Raw genomic sequence first — 19213 nt, forward strand, 5'->3', positions numbered from 1 at the left:
TTTTTTAATGAAACCCTGGAAAAGCAATGATGGTATGCAAATGGTTAAATTGGGCTTGGATTTTTAATAAAACCTAAGTATCAGAAACTGGATATTTCAAAAGCTGCAGTATTTGGATATTTATTTTAAATAATACTTCTGAAAACAAGTTGCATGTATATTATTAATAATCACAATATATAGCAAACAGCACAGTAAAAGATATAAAAGGAAAAAATAAAGCTTCTGTTATCTCAAATTCACATTATCTGGAAGTAAAACACGAATATCTGGTTTTCATAATTTATTTATTCTCTTTAATTTACTCTAGTCCTTCCACATATTAAACTTAAATAATGTTTTGGAGTTTTCTTTTTCTTTTTGATCTATAATTTAAGGATTTTAGTGGGATTTTAAAATCCTCTCCACTTTAGTAGTTTTCTTTTCTTTCTTTCTTTTTTTTTTTAACTTTGAGTCATTGATTGGTAATTGGTCATTTTTTTTTAAAATTTTGGTCATTCTATCTTCATATGGTTAAAATTTCAACCAATCAATGATCATTCTTTTTCAAATGTTGTATGAAATAATTACATTATTGAAACAATTAATTTATTGTGTTACTCAAATTATTTATAGTCCTGTCTTTGAGAAGCTGATTCTGAATTTCATCTAGAAGAGTACATGTGCAGGAAGAGCCCAGAAATTTTTGGAAAGATAATAAGAGATGACTTATTTGATAAACCAACTGTTAAACAAGCTTTAAAACAGGCTTTAAAACAAGTTGATACTTCACAAGAACAGAGAAATCAGAGGAATTTCATAGATAATCTAGAGAAAGGCCCAGGCATTCACTGGAATCCAGTGTATGGCAATGGTCATATCTCATACAGTAGCAGACTATTGGAAACAAACTAAATATTACACATTTAAAACCCTGGAAGTGAGGGCCACCTGGATGGCTCCGTGAGTTGAGATTCCGACTCTTGATTTCAGCTCAAGCATCAATTTCACATAGGGCGTGGAACCTGCTTAAGATTCCTTTTCTCCCTCTCCCTCTGCCCCTCCCCTGCTCGCTCTCTCTGAAATAAATCTTTAAAGAAATGAAATAAATTAATAAGTAAAATACTGTAAGTGAATTAAAGATAAAAATATTTTAAAAGACATAAAATCATAAAAAGAAAACACAGAAATGTTGTAATGATCTTAGTTTAGGGAAAAGCCTTTCTTCTAAGCATGACCAAGTGAAATAGGGAACATTAAGAAAAAAGTAGATAAATTTGAATCCGCCTCTCCCCAAAGTACACTTCTGAATTGCAGAAGACACCGTAACCAAAGTCAGTACACCAGAACAGCAGGAGAAAACTTGTCAACATCTTCAAGGGAAGATTCTAGCCTATCTTTAAATCTTCTCCTTTTTTCCCTTCCAACTTGATGTTATCAGTCCATCTATGGTATTCCACAGTACTTGCTCATTATTATTTTCCCATGTAAATAATATATTTTTCCCATGTAAATAATATAATTTTCCCATGTAATAATTCAAGACTTAACATATAGTCTTGATAACTGTTATTTAATCTCTTTAATGCAGAGTTTTTCAGTCTTGGGCTGTCAGTTTTAGCTCAAATGATTGTGGATTATTCTTAACAATTAAGGTATATTACACCACTAGTGGGAATGCAGAATGGGATAATTACTTTGACAAATAGTTTGGATGATGCTTAGAAGGTTAAACATAGGACTCCTAGGGCTCAACAGTCCCCTGTCCTAGGTACTTACCCCAAGAGAAATGAAAAGTATAGTCATGTAAGGACCTGTATGCAATGTTTACAATGGTTTTGGTCATAATGGCCCCAAATTAGAAATACCTCAAATGTCTTTCAGTTAGTGAATAAACAAACAGTGGCTTATCTATTCAATGGAATATTCAGCATCAAAAAGGGAATGAACGGTGGTGCACTTGGATGGCTCAGATGGTTGAGCATTGTATTCTTGATTTTGGCTTTGGTCATGGTCTCTCGGTCATGAGACTGAGCCCCACATCAGGCTGGGCACTCAGTGTGGAGTCTGCTTGAGAATCTCTCCCCCTGCCGCTGCCGCTCTCCCCGCTCATGGTCTCTCACACTCCTCTCTCTAAAACAAACAAACGAAAAAGGAATGAACATTAAAACATTAGGAAAGAAATATTCTTTTCTAGAATATTCTTTAAAAATTTCTAGAAAAGAAATATTTAATAGAGATGAATTTTAGATGCATTAGCTACAAAGAACCAGACTCAATGGGCTTCAACCTTATGACTCAGTTTCTATGACAGTCTTGTAAAGGCGATGCCATGGGGACAGAAAACAGATTAGTGGTTTCCAGGGGCTGGGTAGGGGTTTGACTACAAAGAAACACAAGGAAGATTTTTATGTCCTGAATTTGTTCTGTATCTTGATTGTGATAACGGTTAGATGATAAATGCCCTTGTCAAAACTCAGAATTTCAATTAAATTGGGTTAAATTTATTTTATGTAAATTATATCTCAATATACCTCATTTTAAAAAACAAAGTGAGAATTTATTACAAAAAAATCCTGTATTCTAACCTTGACTCAATGGGAAAAACAACTGTTTGGAATAAAAGTTGACTAGGGAAATTAAATTTTAAACTGCTCAGTGTGAATTACAAGGTTACATTAGCTCTTCCTGTATTTCATTTTTTATTTTATTTCCTGCACATTCTTTAGGGTTCCTTTATCTGCCTCCCCCCCCACCCCGCAACATTCCAGCTATTTCTTCTTGCATTAACATAATAGTCAGCCCCAGAAGAGGCAGCCAAAAAGAAGCCACACTTTGGAGAAATTGGAAAGGACATTTAGTTTCTCCATAGTGATTTTTAGATATTTTAAAACCAGCCCTAAAATTTGGTACTTTTTCTTTTCTTTTTTTCTTTCTTTCTTTCTTCTGAGAGAGGGAGAACAAGCAGGGGAGAGGCAGAAGGAGAGAGAGACAGAGAATCTTAAGGTTCCACACCCAACACAGAGCCTCATGCGGGGCTTGATCTCATGACCCCAAGATCATGACCTGCGTTGAAATCAAGAGTTAGACACTTAGCCAACTGAGCCACCCCAGCACCCCTAAAACTTGATTCTTTGAAAGTGCCATGCAATTGAAAGAATTTTGAGTTTCTTTTCAATTTTGAGTAATTTTTTGAGCCAGTCATGCTAGGCCACAATGGGGGCAGTGTGACCCTGTTCTCCGCTGCCTAGACAGCAAGGGTCTTCTGTTTGTCCCACGAAACATTGTTCCCCTTCCTGATGCAGAAGAAAATGCAGGTTTGGGAATGCTCCTCTCTGAGCTGAAAGAAGTTTTCTTTGAATTAGAAAGACATGAGCTACAAATTGGCTAAGTGTGAAGGCTCCATTCTAGAATCAGACTGTTCATGTGCCTCTCTTAGCTCTGTTACTACTGCATGATCTTTTGTGAGTTACTTTATCATTTTGTGTCTCACTTTCCCAGTCTTTAATACAGAGATGATCATACCCTACTTAGGGAGAGATGAGGTATAGAGATAACTCATGTGAATGGATTAGAAATGTCCCTGGCACAAAGGATGCATTCAACACATCTGAACTATGATTACCTAATCCATAATGTATCAGAAGTGTCGGGCATCCAATAAAATCGAATTACCATGTTATGAAAAAGTTGGGGAGAAAATGTGTTCAGTATTTCAAACTAGGATGCCAGGGGTTTACGATGTCCTCTGACCTATTTTCTCTGCCTCTATTTGGGTTAGAGAGTCAGGGAAATTATGGCTTTTAGCTCCCAGGCACTGGTGGGTAACAAAGGCAGGCAGGAGAGGAGGATGAAAGGTCAGGGTCAGACCATGGACCGGAGCCCCAGAGGAGAATCAGGGCAGAAGGTAGAGGCTAAAGGGTCAGAGATTAAAAGATCAAGTACTCAATGGGGTCCAAGCTTCACTGGGACCATTTAGCTAATTATCGCCCCTCTTGTATTACAGGACTAATACTGGTGCTTCTCTGTTCTGCAAATCTGCAGGTCTTTTGAAAGTTTTCTGTATACCTAGCTATGGAGAACCTTCATATGAAAAATCCTTTACTGTGGTCTTCCCTTTTGTTTTTTCACTTAGATTCTCCTACTTTTGTGGGGTGGGGTGGGAGGAAACTAAAGAGCCTGAGAAGCATGGTATTTAAAAGAGTTACCTGAAATATTATTTGTAGTCCTTATTTTAATGCATTCTGAAACTTTGCCATAAAGGGGGTCATGTTTTAATGAACGTATATACAAAATAGTATATAGCCTTGTATTGAGGTCTTTTTGCACTATTGATGAAACAATCAGAAATCAAGACTACCCTTTTTTTTAAGCCCTAGATCCTAAAATTGAGGACTAATTTGTGGAATCATAATTATTCTCCTTGAATTTAAAAATCAAGCCCAGGGCTTCTCTAAAATGTAACTCACATGAAAACTGTTTTCTAATAATTAATTGCACGTTAGTACAATTTACACGTTCATTTTTGAAGCCATAAAGATGATGAGAGTAATCATTTGAAACAAAACATAGAGACAGTTTCAAAACAATGTTTTCAGAAAACCTCTTAGAGTAAGTACTTAAAATGTCATATCCATTTTAATATCTTGGAATATTCCTTTATAGCTGTGCAATGGAGGATCAGTAGCTGATCTTGTGAAGGGATTTCTGAAGAGGGGCCAAAGAATGAGTGAACCCATAATTGCCTATATTTTACATGAAGCTCTATTGGTAAGGCAATTTAAATTGGTCATACATTAATTATGAGGGAGTCTTCGTTCAATAAAAAACGTGGATCCTAATTTTAGAAAAGTATCACTGCATTAGTATTGATTGATGCAAGAGTAAGGGCAGAATCTGAAATGTTTGGCATTACTACTTCCTTGTTTTATTAGAAACCTACCCTCCTTACATGTTAGCAGAACCCTGAATTTTAATGGCCTGCCTATACTTCCGAGACTGATTGTGATAAAGGCAGATACTGTGTATTTTTTACTAGTTGGTTTTTATTTGCCATTATTTAAAATAAATATACAGAATGTTTCATCTACTGAGATCAACACATTTTTAATGAAGTATTTGATAAGAGTTAAGGAAGGGGGTACACTAGTTTATGAATTTTTATAAACTCCACAGCAGAAATGAGGTACTTTGATTTGACTTACTCATTGCAAAACATTTTAAGACTGTTTGAGTGTTAATTTTGACATGTATTTCCGATGGATTTTGCACAAATGCCACCCTCTGAAAAATGTGGTTTGATGCTTTCTTTAGAAGTCTTATATTTCCCACCCCTTAGGGACTTCAGCATTTGCATAACAACAAAACCATCCACCGTGATGTCAAAGGAAATAACATTCTGTTGACCACTGAAGGTGGAGTCAAACTCGTAGACTTTGGTAAGTGTGGCTTGAAATGCATGAGTTTTCTGTAAAATGAGTAGTTACGATAAAGATTTGATCATTTTCCATGAGCCTCACTTTCTAGGCATTGAAAGTGGAGAAAAAACCAGTATCCCACTGGGGTAGGAAAGTGCAGAGATTTTTTTGTAAATTTGGTCAGTGAGAGATTCCCAGAAGAAAGGGTGACTCTTCAAGCCAGCGAGCATGTGCCCGTAACACTACAGTAGCAGTCGGCATGGTTGATGGTCTAAAATCGACAGCCCCCCCAAATGATTACACTAGGCCTGTGTGGTAGTCCCATGGCCCTTATTAGGTGCTTTACAAATGGGCATGGGTCCAAATGCAACATTTTGAGGCAAGAGGGGGAACCTTCAAAGGTCTCTAGGAAAATTTTTTCCGTCCTAAGGAGGCACAGGGAGAGGTGGTCTCTTTCTTTCTCGGGTCTCGTCTGTCTTGCTGCCACGCGTGAATGTGCTGCGGCCATCTTGCTCCATCCATCTTGTTCCGTCATGAGCTGCTCCGTCCCGAGAGGACAGCTGTCCTGGGAGAGGCAGAGCTGAGAGGCAGGAAGAACAAGGGTCCTCCATGGTAGAATTGAGCCACCGAATCAACAGATTCTGGCACCTGCCCTAACTCTGGACCTTTTGTCACGTGGGAAAATACATTTCCATATTTACTAAGCCAGACGGGTTTCTGTGTCATAGCCGAAGGACAAACACATCAGTTGTCCCCTGTTCATCTGGGTGGTTACTTAGCGATGTGACCGTGTCCTTCCACACCTCCTCCCATTGGATTCCTGTAAAGTACACTGCTCCCAAGATGGTGGGCCACATGATTCTAGAACATCTCTGTGTAGAGTGGCCTTCAGTCACCTTTCCCTTACTCTGACTGGGAAAGGTGTTCCTCTTGTGCTTCTTTACTCTTGATATTCCTCCCATTTTGTGATTATCTCATAGGATTTTCATTATCTATTAGGTCCTTTTCCTTTGATAAAAATACTTAGAAATGTAGACAGACAAGGTCTTTCAGAAGTAGCGTTCCATCTTATTCTATTTTGTAGACCTAATGCTTTGGGTGTAGTAGTTCAAGGAGTAATAGTTGAGTGAATGAATATCACTTCAGTTTGCATTTTGGAAACAAGCTTAAGGAAGGTGGAAGTTAATTGAGTTTAATATTTGAGTGTGTAGCTCCCTGTTCATCTGGCTAACCCCAGAATGAATTTCAGAGCATCTAGAGAGGAGCCGATGAATCTCATGTCCTTCAAACAGCCATGCATGTTGTACCTTCCTTTTTTTTTTTTCCCCTCAATTGAGCTTTTGAAAACTACTGAGCAAAAGTGAGCGTGACAGTGAATTTCTGATGAACAGCTGGGATGCAGCTAGTCTGCGTTGCTGGTTGAGCTCAGAGCTGTGTGTTTGAACAGTCTGGCTGGGTTAGGATACTAACAGCAACTTGTGCCCGAAGTGGAAAAGAATAACAAAACACTTTACCTTGCTCCATAGGAAGGGTCATTCTCTTTAGTCATGCAAGAAAAACTAGTAAACCAAGTAGCTTTGAGAAATGCACCTCCTTGGGACACCCTCCAAAGTAGCCGAGATTAAAATCATATACCTAAATAATTAATAAAGTGACCTTTTATGTGATACCTTTGTAAATAATTGTAAGTTGGGAAACTGACAAAGGGAGGGCTTTGGTTCTGGATGAACTGAGTTACAGACTTTATTTTCAGGAACAGTTAACAGAGGGCCAGTCACCTATTCCGTGTGTTCACAGCGCCAGATACGAAAATGCTATTATTTGCAGATAAGATAATGCTTATATTTCTGTTCTCCACGGTAAAAGGACTTGGATTCAGTTTGCCTAAAACCATTTGTCGGTTTCCAAAGGAATTAAAACCTGGGGGGGAGGAGTTGCAAGCCTAGTGAAACTCCTCAAGGGCAGAAGGGACCAGATGTGATAAGCCACAACTGGCAGAATTACGCTGAAAACCGATGTCCTCATGTAACGTTGAAATCAAAGGTTCCGGGAAGGCTGCAGCTAGGAGTAAAACATTTCAGGATTCCTTTTATTTGCATTTCTCACCTCACAAAATCAACAGTGAGCTCGTTATTGGCTCCCAAAGGACTGTGCCCAGATGCCTGCCAGTCCTCGGAATGTCCCAGTGGAGCTCCACCACCTCAGCCATCCCCAGAAATCTGCTTCTTATCTGGAGTTTCTTCTCTTCGAAAAAGTCACCAGTCTGGTTTCGTGGCTTAAGTCAGAAACCTTAGGCTCATTCGAGTCTTCCCTCCTCTTCGCCTCCCACATCTACAACTAGTCCAAAGCTCTGTCTATTACATGTGTCCCCAAACTCCACTTCTCTGGCTTCTCTCTAGTCCTGGCCATCATCTCCTACCTGACCTTCTCCGCTTTACTTCCCTAAATGCCCAACGTCCAGTCTTTCTTCCTTTCTTCCAGTCCATTCTCTGCACTGTAATCTGGGGGGACCCTTTTGGAAAGTGTAGCTGATCCTGGCCCGGTCTTGCTCAGTATTCTGGTCATTGCCTTCCACCAGCCCTTGTGTAGGCCTTTGCCTTATGATTGTCTGATTAGCAAGACCCAGGCTTCCTCTTAAGAAAAGTCTGTCTGAATTGTTTTGTCTTGTCTTTAGCATACAGGGGAAATTTTCAGGGATACCCCAAAGTGTTCCACCCAAGCGAGAACAGAAAGAAGAGGGGAACCCTTTCCAGTTCTAGGGAGATTGTGGAAATATGAAACAGAATGAGGCAGGAGAGTGAGAGAGATTTATAAAAGTGAAGCTGACAGCAAGGGCAGGAAGAGGTTCTCACCCACACACTCCCCACCATTGTCATCCACGTTCCTGAGAGGACAATGCTGCAGACTGGAGCCAGCAATGTCCTTATCATTTACACCTGGACCTGTAAAGTGGTTTAGTAGAAGTACTCACGTCGAGCTTCCCCAAACCCTTCCCTTAGTGTCCAGAAGCCCAAAAGTCACTGAGGATCTGGGAAGTTCCTAGAAGGGCTTCTCAACGAGGGCAGTGATACGCAGAGCAGATCGCCTGAACTGGTCTGAACAGCAGGCACAGCCAGACCGCATAGTGTTCTCAGCTACCTCTGAAGCCCAAGTGAGCCTGAGTCTGCCAGGAGGCCCAGGGAGCCCCGCCTACATGCAGAGAGTGGACCACAAGCTCAGCTGATGCCAGCACCAGCGAGGGAGGCAAGTAGGGCACCTGACAGCTGGGAAGATACACGGGTATGTGGTCCCCATGACTAGTGACCCTCCACACCCAAAGACCCTTCCTCATCCTGTACACATGGTCCCATCTTCAGGAGGGAGGAAGGAGTAGGGATGCCATCAGAGAGATGGACCAGACAGTTTTATCCAAGGGAGACTGATTCTGTCTGAAAGGACTTTATAGGTTTATTAGATCTGACTAAGGTTTCCTGCCCTCCGGCCAGCAGGTAGAGGCATAAAGAGAGGCCACAGCAGAGGCAAATGGAAGAAACTACAGTTGCTCTGGGGGTCTTAGTGCAGTGTTATTAAATGTTGTGACCGGTTACAGACATGATGGGTTCCTTGCCTGGAAACCTCCCTTCACCCCTACACCCAGCTGACTTCTGTTTGCCTGGCGGAGTACCCCCAGCACCCCACACTCTGTTTAGCCAACAGTTGTCACACTTGATTGTATTTCTATGTTTAATGTGACCACCTTCCCTGCTAAGCTGTAGGCTTCATGGTGCCATGGTCTCTGGTCTAGCACTTGGTCCCCAGAGCCAAACATGGTCCCAACACCTTGAAAGTGTTCAGTAAATACTTTCAAATGAGTGAATGAATGAGAGGCACAATTTTCCACAGGACCTCAAAGTGCTCATCTATAAATAGGAAAAAGAGTATTCTCTACCTCAGATGGTTGATTGCTGTGAAAAGTAAATTGCATGATCCGGGTAAACTACTTAGTATAATTATTGACATTTTATCGTTGTAAAAACTTGAGCTATTACCATTATCATGAATTCGAGTTCTCCCTTAACACCTAGCTCAGTGCTGGGCGCTCAGTACGTACTTGATAAATAGTAAGTAAACTGTTTTGTAAAATAGTTGCTAAATACTGAAAATATGTGTTCCCCAAATAGCTTCTTTCTGTTTCAAAAATAAAAAGTAGTCCTTTGCTAGAATAAATTTGGTATTATTTTAAGTATTTTAAGTATTATATTAAGCTACTTAATTATACTAAAAGTACAATTCAGTTGGCTAATGCTCCTTATAAATACAGCCTTTAAGAAATCTTTTTTGTTGTTGCTCAATGGATATGTTTTTATAGAAATCCCCCAGACACCTCAGAACGTAAAAAGACAAGGGAGCTTGTAAATGTTTATTAATGAAATACATTAGCAGTCACTGGTATGTAATCAATCAATAAATAATATGATCTCCCAGGAGGTAAACCCCTTTAGGCGAATAGACTGATGTCTGGAAAAGCAGTCCTTATCTGGACTGGAAAATGAGAGAGAGACTGAATTTGAAGGGCAGTTCCCAGTTCTCATTTCAATGATTTCTCTCTGGGGAAGTTCATTTCTAATAGGATAGTTAACATTTCAATACAAAAGTACAGAATGTACTTCTTGTGATTTATTTAGACACTGTTCTTATGACAGAATATTTTATGACTTTAAATCTCTTATTACCCACATGCCCAATTTTAGACCAAATCCCCCATGAGTAATGTAGGTCAAAGTGAAGTTGTGATTTATTTATTAATAACCCACTTCTAGCATCCAGTGAGGCAGTCGTACCTGAACTTAAAAACTGTGAAGCTCCTTCCATTCTTCCCAAACAGTTCAGAATAAAAGAGTTGGGGGAGGGTGGTGGTGAGCAGGCAGAGGAGCGTGGGGTGAGCTCACCATGTGGTCTGGGCCTGAAGGGGATGAGAAAGGCATCCATGCCGGGCGGGGGGTGGTAGCCGTGCTTGACATGGAGTGTTGAGCCCCCACGTGGGGCAAGGAAAGCATCTGTCTGGAGAGATAGTGGTGACCCCACATCAGGCTGTCAGAGCCGAAGCTAGATATGAAGGACATCTGTATAGGGGGTCAAGACGGAGACAAGAGATTGTTACATGAAGGGGAATTAATACCATCAGGAAATATAAGAACAAGGGGAGCCAGGTTTCTTAATGCTGTAGAAAAGAATTACAAATATGGAAAGGAAGAAAACTGAACCCCCAGGGGTGTTAGGGATTGGAATCACAGGTATCAGTGTGAACTCATGGCTTTCAAAATACAGAGACAAATATAAAATAAATATAAAAATAAATATGATAGAATGTGCATGTAGGATGGGCATGTATGGGTGCATGTGTACATATTATTTAGCTCTTTCCACTAAGAGGACTAGCTAACATTGATGCCCTAAGAGCAAACCCATCAAGCACCTAGCTCTTGTTTTTTTAAATATAATTCTTAACCAAGAGGAAGCCAGGATTCTTGGCTATTATGGGCTATACAGGATGAACCTGGAACTTAATGTGCTGAAAAAAAGGAAATATTAAAAGAATGATGGAGACATATCAAAAGGACATGAAGCCAAATTAAAGGAATTCTCACTGAGCAGATCTGGGAAAATTTGAGCCTCAAAATAGTAATGATAGTAATGATGGTCACCCATTGAATAAAACAGATATCTATTAATCCATAACTGCATACTTATATCTATAAATAAATGAATGGAAAGAAACTTATCCTTGCAGAAGAATGCCAACTAATAAATACGGAAGGAATAATGAAGTTTTTTAAATTATCATTTGGCAATCATCATAGTAATAATTAATTCATCCCCAAACTTCAGTGGGTCCTAAACTAGTGTGTTAAGTTTTGACTAGAAATAGGCTATTTACATAGTCTTAAAATATTTCATAAAACACATAATTACAAAAGAAAAACAGAAACTTCACAGAAGGGGCATGTGGATGGCTCAGACGGTTAAGCATTTGCCTCTAGCTCAGGTCGTGATCCCAGGGTTCTGGGATCCAGCCCTACGTCAGGCTCTCTGCCTGCTGCTCCCCCTGCTTGTGTGTGCACTCTCTCTGTCAAAGAAGTAAGTAAAATCTTAAAAAGAAAGGAAGGGAGGGAAGGACGCAGGGTGAAAGAAATAGAGAGAGAGAGAAAAAAAGAAAGAAACTTTACAGGACAGGAGCCTGGCAGACAAAACTTAATCAATTGATCAGCATGAACACAGCCAGGAATGGGGCAAGTGACAGTCACCTCCCATCTGCTAGGATGCAATGGGATGACCTCAGTGTCACTTCCATGATATTGCCACCAGAAATACACTCATGAGGGAATATCTGATAAATCCAAATTCAGGAACATTCTACAAAGTGTCACAGTCATACAATTCAAGGAAAGATTAAAGAACTCCTCCAGATCGAAGGAAGCTAAATGCACATGGTAGCTAAATGTGAAACATGATCCCGGATTGGATCCTTTTGTTGTAAAAACAGACACGTGTGAAACAACTGATGAATTTTGAATAGGGTCTGTAGATTAGATGGTAGAAATGTATCAGTGCTCATCTCCTGACTTTGTTAGTCGTACAGTTGGTATGTAGGGGAATGTCCTTGTTTGCAGCAGTCACACACTAAAGTCTATGGGGGGTAAAGGGACATCCTGTGGCCTACTTACTTTTCAGTGGCGAAGGAAAGAAGTTATTTGTACCTCTCTGGCTAAGTTTTTGAAATTATATCAAAAACCTTTTTAAACTATGGAATAGAGTTGGAGATTTACTATTGAAGTAGAAAGATGTTTATATATATGTCTAAAGATATTATATATATATGTCTATGTGTGTATATATATGTGTGTGTATTGGTAGCTGGATGTTATGAATCTTGAAAATGTGAGATTTAGTGCTTTATAGAAAGAAATAATGGGAAAAATGAGGGAAAAGTAAAAGTTGACAGAGCTTTAGAATCTTCATACTTATACAAAACCCCAATATTTAACTCAGCTAGAATTTATTTTTGTACTTTGGGGAGGTGACCTTTATTTGAAAGAAATGACATTTGTAATTCCTTCGTTATCTACAGCAGAACCATGACTAAATGGGCTATTTGTTTTATGGCTTTGTGGTTCCAGCTGAACCTATAGGCTTACATATTCCAAACTGAACATTTTCCAAAGCTGAATTAAGTTATTTAACATCATAGGTAATGTTATATGTCTCAGTCAAGGGTCTTGTAGTTGTAGGGGCAGGAAAACCAAATGAGCTCCCCAAAAGTAAAACACAAAGGACAAGATAGGAAGAACAGGACTCAGAGGATTGGAACCGACAGAAGAATGGAAGGCAAGAACCACAACCACTTGCTGTCTCTTGCTTTCTCACTGGAGAAACCAAATCTCTTCTCTCTGTTCTCTCTGGGTGTCTCCAGACCAGCCTCTAGAGTTTTCATGTTGCCCATCAAGGCTACTTGAAAGAGTAGTCTCAGCCTTCTCAGCCTCTGTGGCCTCTGGGTCCAATGGCAATAGCTAACCTGGCCTGGATTTTTAGCACCCCAAGCAAAAGGAGTTTGAAGTAGAAGAAGGAGCTCAGTTGGACAAGCTGGGTCAGGTACTCTCCTTTGATTCAGTTAATCATGACCAGGGAGTGGGCTGACATGGCACAAGCAAGCCTCCCTGAGCCATCCTATTTTGCAAGTAGCTGTGAAAAAAGAAAGATTTTTTAAAAAGAGGGCTAGACAAAAGGAAAGACAAAGATATTTTCTAAATATTCTAGATAACTTGTTTTCTTATGGATGTGCACGGCCCTATATTCCAAGAGATGGTCAAAATTTTAGTTTTTAATTGTTGAAGTTAAATTACATGAAGTATACCAAAAAATTCTGTTATGAGGTCAAGAATGGATTTCCGATGTTTTGAAAGAGTTTTTATTTGGTAACAGAGAAAACTTTATATCTAGGGACTTACCCAACATAAAACAATCTACTTACCTCAATGCAGCTGTAGACATTTTAATAAGAGTATCAGGTATGCCTCTTTTGTAGTAATAGTAAAGTCTGATGACTTTAGGTGAATCAAAGAGGACTTTTCTTATATTTTTTTAAGAATCACCCATCCCTCCCTCCCTTCCTCCATCCTTTCTCTCTCTCTCTCCTTTTCTTTCTTTCTTCTTTTGAGACAGAGAGGGGAGGGGCAGAGGGAGCACCATAAGCTGGGCATGGAGCCTGACTTGGGGCTTGACCTCACAACCCTGAAATCATGACCTGAGCAGAAATCAAGAGTCTGATACTTAACCAACAGCCATACAGAAATAATGGGAAAAATGGCACCCCCAGTTTTTATTACTATAAAATAATTGTTTCAGACTAAAATTATATGATCTTAATCTGTAATTCTAAACTTCCAATTCCTGAAAAGCTTTAAGCAAAAAAGACTTTTATGGTGGAACAGAAGACAGGACAATGGGAGAGGTAAATGGGAATAAAAGGGAATGAAAAAATAAGATAAGAAGGGATCAGTGATAATAGTGCACTATACTTAAGGAGTATTCTATAGACAGTTGACCCTTGAACAGCACAGGTTTGAACGTATGGATCCACTTATACATGTGTTATTTGTAATCCTCTTCTTTTTAAAAAATATTTTATTTATTTCTTTGAGAAAGAGCACAAGCAGGAGGAGCAGAGGGAGAAGGAGAGAGAGAATTTCCATCAGGCTCCACACTCAGTGCAGAGCTGACATGGGGCTCGATCCTAAGACCCTGTGATCATGACCTGAGTTATAACCAAGAGTCAGTCACTTAACCAAGCGAGCCAGCCAGGCACAATGTGATTGTCTTAATAACATTTCCTTTCTCCAGCTTACACTGTCATACAAAGACAGTATATAACATATATGACATACAAAATATGTGGCAATTGACTGTTTATGTTATTGGTAAGTTTTCAGGTCAATAGCAGGCTATTAGCAGTTAAGTTTTTGGTGAGTCAAAAGTTATATGCATATTTTTGACTGTGTGTGGGGGTTGGCACTCCTAGGCCCCACATTATTCAAGGGTCGACTGTACTCAACTCTCTAACAGGTTCAATGTTATGCATCTATATACATGCACAAAGTCATATGGAATCAAATGACACATACAGCTCAAAGGGCACGGTTTATTTGTTCAAAGCCAAGGAGTTGGCAGTGAGCAAGGTAATCTTGATGTCTTTAGAGAAAGCACTACACAATCTCCATTACACAGTGTGAGCTGAGTATTAAAAAAAGGGAAAGATCTAGTGCCAGGTAGACTGGGGAGAGGACAGAGTTCCAAGGGAAATCACATTAGTATGGATAGGAGTAGTGGTTGCACAGAGTCACTTACCTTGTGTCGTCTCTAGACTTGCTAAAAGCTAAAGCTGGAGATAACCTTGAACGTCATTGGGTATATTAAGTATAAGAATGCCAGGAGGTTTTTGATATCCCTTATATGCAAAACATTATGTGAATATGAATTTCCTAATGAGAAAGTATAAAGCTTTCACAAAACTCACTAAGCAGTTTATGACCCCCAAAATCATTAAGAGTCATTGATTTACCTCAGTCTCCAGAACTAACAATGACGAAACAGAAGCCTGAGCCTACCATGAGATGGATCTGAATGGAACCTCATTGCTCACCTGACCTCTGTTAAGTCCCTACTCTGATTGGTAGAGCACAGTGACATTTGGGGTCTCCCTGAACTTGTGTCAATTCAGATCTAGTCTCTAGAAATCCTGCAAAAGTCTGATTATTTCCTTTTCCCCAGCACACAGACACCCTGGTAAAAGGCCATTGGTCCCTTTGAGGAAGGCTAGGAGGCAGTTTAACAGTGTACATTTTGGGCAATATATGGGTCCCTTTCTCAAGGGGTGACCTCTCCTTCAAGAGGTTCTGGGTCTGTAAACCAGCTCAAATTTTGGGTCTGATGGAGGGCCACAACTGTTTTGATGATTCAAGTGAGACCTTTGTTCATTTAACGTAGAACTATTTTGCTTGTTCGGATTAACAAATTTAGTAGGCTTCCCATCTATTTCACTTTTCGTAACAGCAAGGTCAACTAGGCAACAGCACAGGTCTCTGCAATTCAGAGACTTCTGGTGACTGCTTTGGCCCTGCAACCATTATGGTAACTGTGCCCACCTTGTGCTTGGCCACTGAGGACCACCAGTTGGCCCCTGCCACTCTATGATCCAATTACTCCCACTGCACTTAGCTTTCCTAATTCAGTGGCAGCAGCTCCTAATGTAAGTTTTTAGCCTACACGGAAGAGTGGTAATAGAGCTCTCAAGGATGCTGGGGCTCCCCTCAAAAATGGGTTTCTCACAGTTATGTTGAAAGGCATCCTCTGGATGCTCCCTTGTTGGGTAAGTAGGTCTGAAATGAAGAATCCACTCTAACATTCCAGTCTTCCTAAGTCTTTGAATCGCTTCCTCTAGAGTAAACCAGTATGGTTCTGGCATTTCAAGATCATTTACTAGGTCAACTTTTTCGTCCATGTCCGAGCCAACCAGCCAACACTTTCTGACTTTCTAAGCTGCAATATTAAATGCAAAGTCTCTGCTTAGTGGGTCTATCAGGAAGTTCAGCCTGATCCAAGTTATTCTTTCCTCCATCATCCCACACCCTTAATAAGGAGATTCTAGGTTTGGCTTTCACTAATCTCAACTCTTTATCGACTGGAGAGAAGGGTCTCTTTCAGGGCAGACATAGAAGTTTTCAGGTCGTTTTGCAGCACTGGAGCTGGGAATTTGAATCCCTGAGTTCATCCTTCTTTTTCTCCTCACTTTATCCAGCGACATTAGTAGAAACCAGCCAATTCCATTATATTCATTACTTGGTCAAAATGCCCAGCAATACCACCCTGAACCATGCCTCTTGTAAGTGTGTAATTAGAAGTATCCAGTACTGGTATTTTGTGTACCTCTATCACCATATTATATCCCAGACTCATCTTTAAGATTCTGTTCCTCTAAGAACTATTTTTCCGTACCAAAATCTGTATCAGCCAGAGTGCTCCAGGGAAACAGAATCAACAAACTATGGTGGGTGGGGGTGACGGGTGGAGAGGAGACTGACTTATTTTAAGGAAATTGTTCATGTGACTGTGAAAGCTTGGTGACTCCAAAATGTGATGTTAAGCTGGCAGGCTGAAGACCCAGGGAAAAGTTACAGTTTGAGTCCAAAGGTAGGCTGCTGGCAGAAGTCCTTCTTACCCAGTCTCTGTTCTGTTAAGGCCCTTCCCTTACTGACCGAGGCTTATCCATGGTATGGAGGATAATCTGCTTAATTCACAGTTAATTTCATCCAGAACATACGTCACAGAAACATCCGGAATAATGGTTGACAAATATTTGGATACCATGCCTAGATTCATCTTCATACTATCTTAACTTTATCAACAAAATGAGGATATTTAATGGTATAATAAATTATAAGGCCTCTTCTTGTTGAAAAAAATCCATATTTTTAGAATTTCAATTCTCATTCCTGCAGTACTTTATTTTTAGCAACAACAACAAAATCCCATGCTCTTCCCTTTGTCCTCTCTAGATGTCAGGGGTTTTGCTGTATGGTTATAGCAAATCAAGTTTCCCGAAGTTGGTCTGTTGAAACCACATTGGAAACCACATATTTCAGGTTTCTTCTGACTCCCTAAGGCTCTCAGAGATCTCTTGGCACGTTTTTCTCCCTAGAAGAAACGCTTAGACAATAGGGAACGGAGTTCGCTGTACAATAAACAGCCAGGAAGCCTTGTTGGAAGGGCCTAAAACTGCATGAAAATTTCAATATAATCAAAGCAAAGGGCTTAAGAATCATTAACATACACCTCTTTAATGTTCCTGAGGCTTTGACTTTCAATGGATCATTGTTCTCTCTTCTAGCCTGTTTTCTGTTCAGCCCTAGTTCCCTCTGGCCTCTTGTTCCTTCCAATAGCCTCTCACTATCCCAACTTTCTGCCTGGAATTTTCCAACCTTTTAGCATCTTATCCCTTGAGATGCTTACATAACTGTTTACTTTGGTGACTTAGTCCATTATTTCCTCTCTGGACAAGATGATTGTCCTAATCTTCTTTACTTCCTAGGCCTCCTGAACTCATAGTTTGGATTCCTGTTGCCTTTTAAAGTAATTTATGGCTATCGTTTTTAATAGAATCTTGCATTTTTCTACCTTCTTAGCTTCTTTTCTTGAGAGAATTTATACCAAATAAAAATGCCATTTGTCCTCAGGAAACTTACTTTTCTCTTCAGCTGAAGTTTACTAAGCTGAAAATGAACACGTTAGACTTTATGACCAATAAGTTGCCTTCTAGCTTCAAAGCTATTTGGTTGTGTTAGTAAAATGATGGTGGGGTTTAAGAAAGATTACAGAAACATTCAACACACACATGAAATTTGGCAAAGGTCTTCTGTCACTCTTTCCTAGTTGTGTGTCTTATTTTTAACGTTAGTATCATCCAATATTATCAGACTCAAGTGTTAGTTTCCCTTTTAAGATTTTATTTATTTTTTGAGAGAGATATTTGAGAGAGAGAGAGAGACAGAAAGCACACAAGCAAGAGGAGGGACAGAGGGAGAGGGAGAAGCAGAATCCCTGCTGAGCAGGGAGCCTGATGCAGGGCTCAGTCCCAGAACCCCAAGATCATGACCTGAGCTGAAGGCACATGCTTAACCAACTGAGCCACCCAGGTGCCCCGACCCACAGTTTTTTATTCTTCCTAGTGGCATTGTTGCTTTTTCACTTTCTTGAGACTTTGTTTTTCTTCTTCACATTCTGGGCTACAGTTTTCTTGTTTATAGTTTTACAGTGTCTTTTTCCTGTATGGGAATCAGGTGTAAAACATTCTTTGTGCAGGATCCCAAAAGCCACTTAATGATATGTGAGACCCCCAAGAACACTAATTCATTAGCCCACATTCTGACCAGTCGTCTTTGAAGGGGGTGTCAATGCCGGCATGCTTACAAGACATCATGGGGGTGCAGAAAAAATACCCATACTAATTATGACACAGTCATAATACAGTTATTATTTAATCTCATCCTTTAAAATTATCTTTATGTGCTTCAGATAGCATAAGTTAATATAATAGTAAATATATGGAGAATATCTGTAACCATATCTATATTTGTATGTTTGCTTATGAGTTTCTTCTTCTTTGGGATGTGTGATTAAAGAGTTTGGAGGCCAAACACTGTCCTAGAAAACTTTAATCTCATAGTAGCATATAAATGTAATATCATATCATATCATGTCAATCATATCATATCATATCAATACTATGAGACTAATATCACTTCTAAAACCTAATAACTCAGAATTTGTAAACCCATTATTGACGATTACTCTTATTAATTAGCTCCTTTGTGTGTAAAATCATTTGGGTCTTATATTAGCTAGTTTCTTGCTTGTGAGCAACAGAAACTAACTCTGACCAGCTGAGGTAAGGATACTGAAAACAACACCGACAGGCTTACAAAGTCAAGGGAGAAGAAGCTGGGCCATCTGGCCTCCTAGGAAGGGCCATGGCAGCCCTTGTCCTCAGGGGCAGCATCACTTGGACCTTCGAGCCCTGCCATTGGATGACTCTGCTCTAGTTACCTCCTTCCTGAGAGTCCACTCCACTCAAGATTCACGTTTCCAAGAAAAAGAATCTGAATGGACTACCTTGGGTCACATATCACACCCTAAAAAACCTTTTTCTAGTATCTTTCCACATGGGTTTATTTCCTGTGGAGTGTGGCAGGAAGGTCCTTTCCAAACATCCATGGTTATAAATTCAG

At 39.8% G+C, this 19213-nt stretch overlaps 1 protein-coding gene across 1 annotated transcript in view; it reads left to right on the top strand.

Annotated features, from left to right (window-relative positions):
• Nucleotides 1-19213, top strand: part of MYO3A (myosin IIIA) — a 218340-nt gene that overhangs the window by 19603 nt on the left and 179524 nt on the right. The window contains exons 3-4 of the mRNA XM_044227979.1: nucleotides 4645-4749; nucleotides 5318-5417. Of these exons, the coding sequence (XP_044083914.1) occupies nucleotides 4645-4749; nucleotides 5318-5417 (205 nt within the window). The remainder of the gene's footprint in view (nucleotides 1-4644; nucleotides 4750-5317; nucleotides 5418-19213) is intronic.

Source organism: Neovison vison, chromosome 12 (genome assembly GCF_020171115.1).
Source record: "Neovison vison isolate M4711 chromosome 12, ASM_NN_V1, whole genome shotgun sequence".
Classification (NCBI taxonomy): Eukaryota; Metazoa; Chordata; class Mammalia; order Carnivora; family Mustelidae; genus Neogale; species Neogale vison.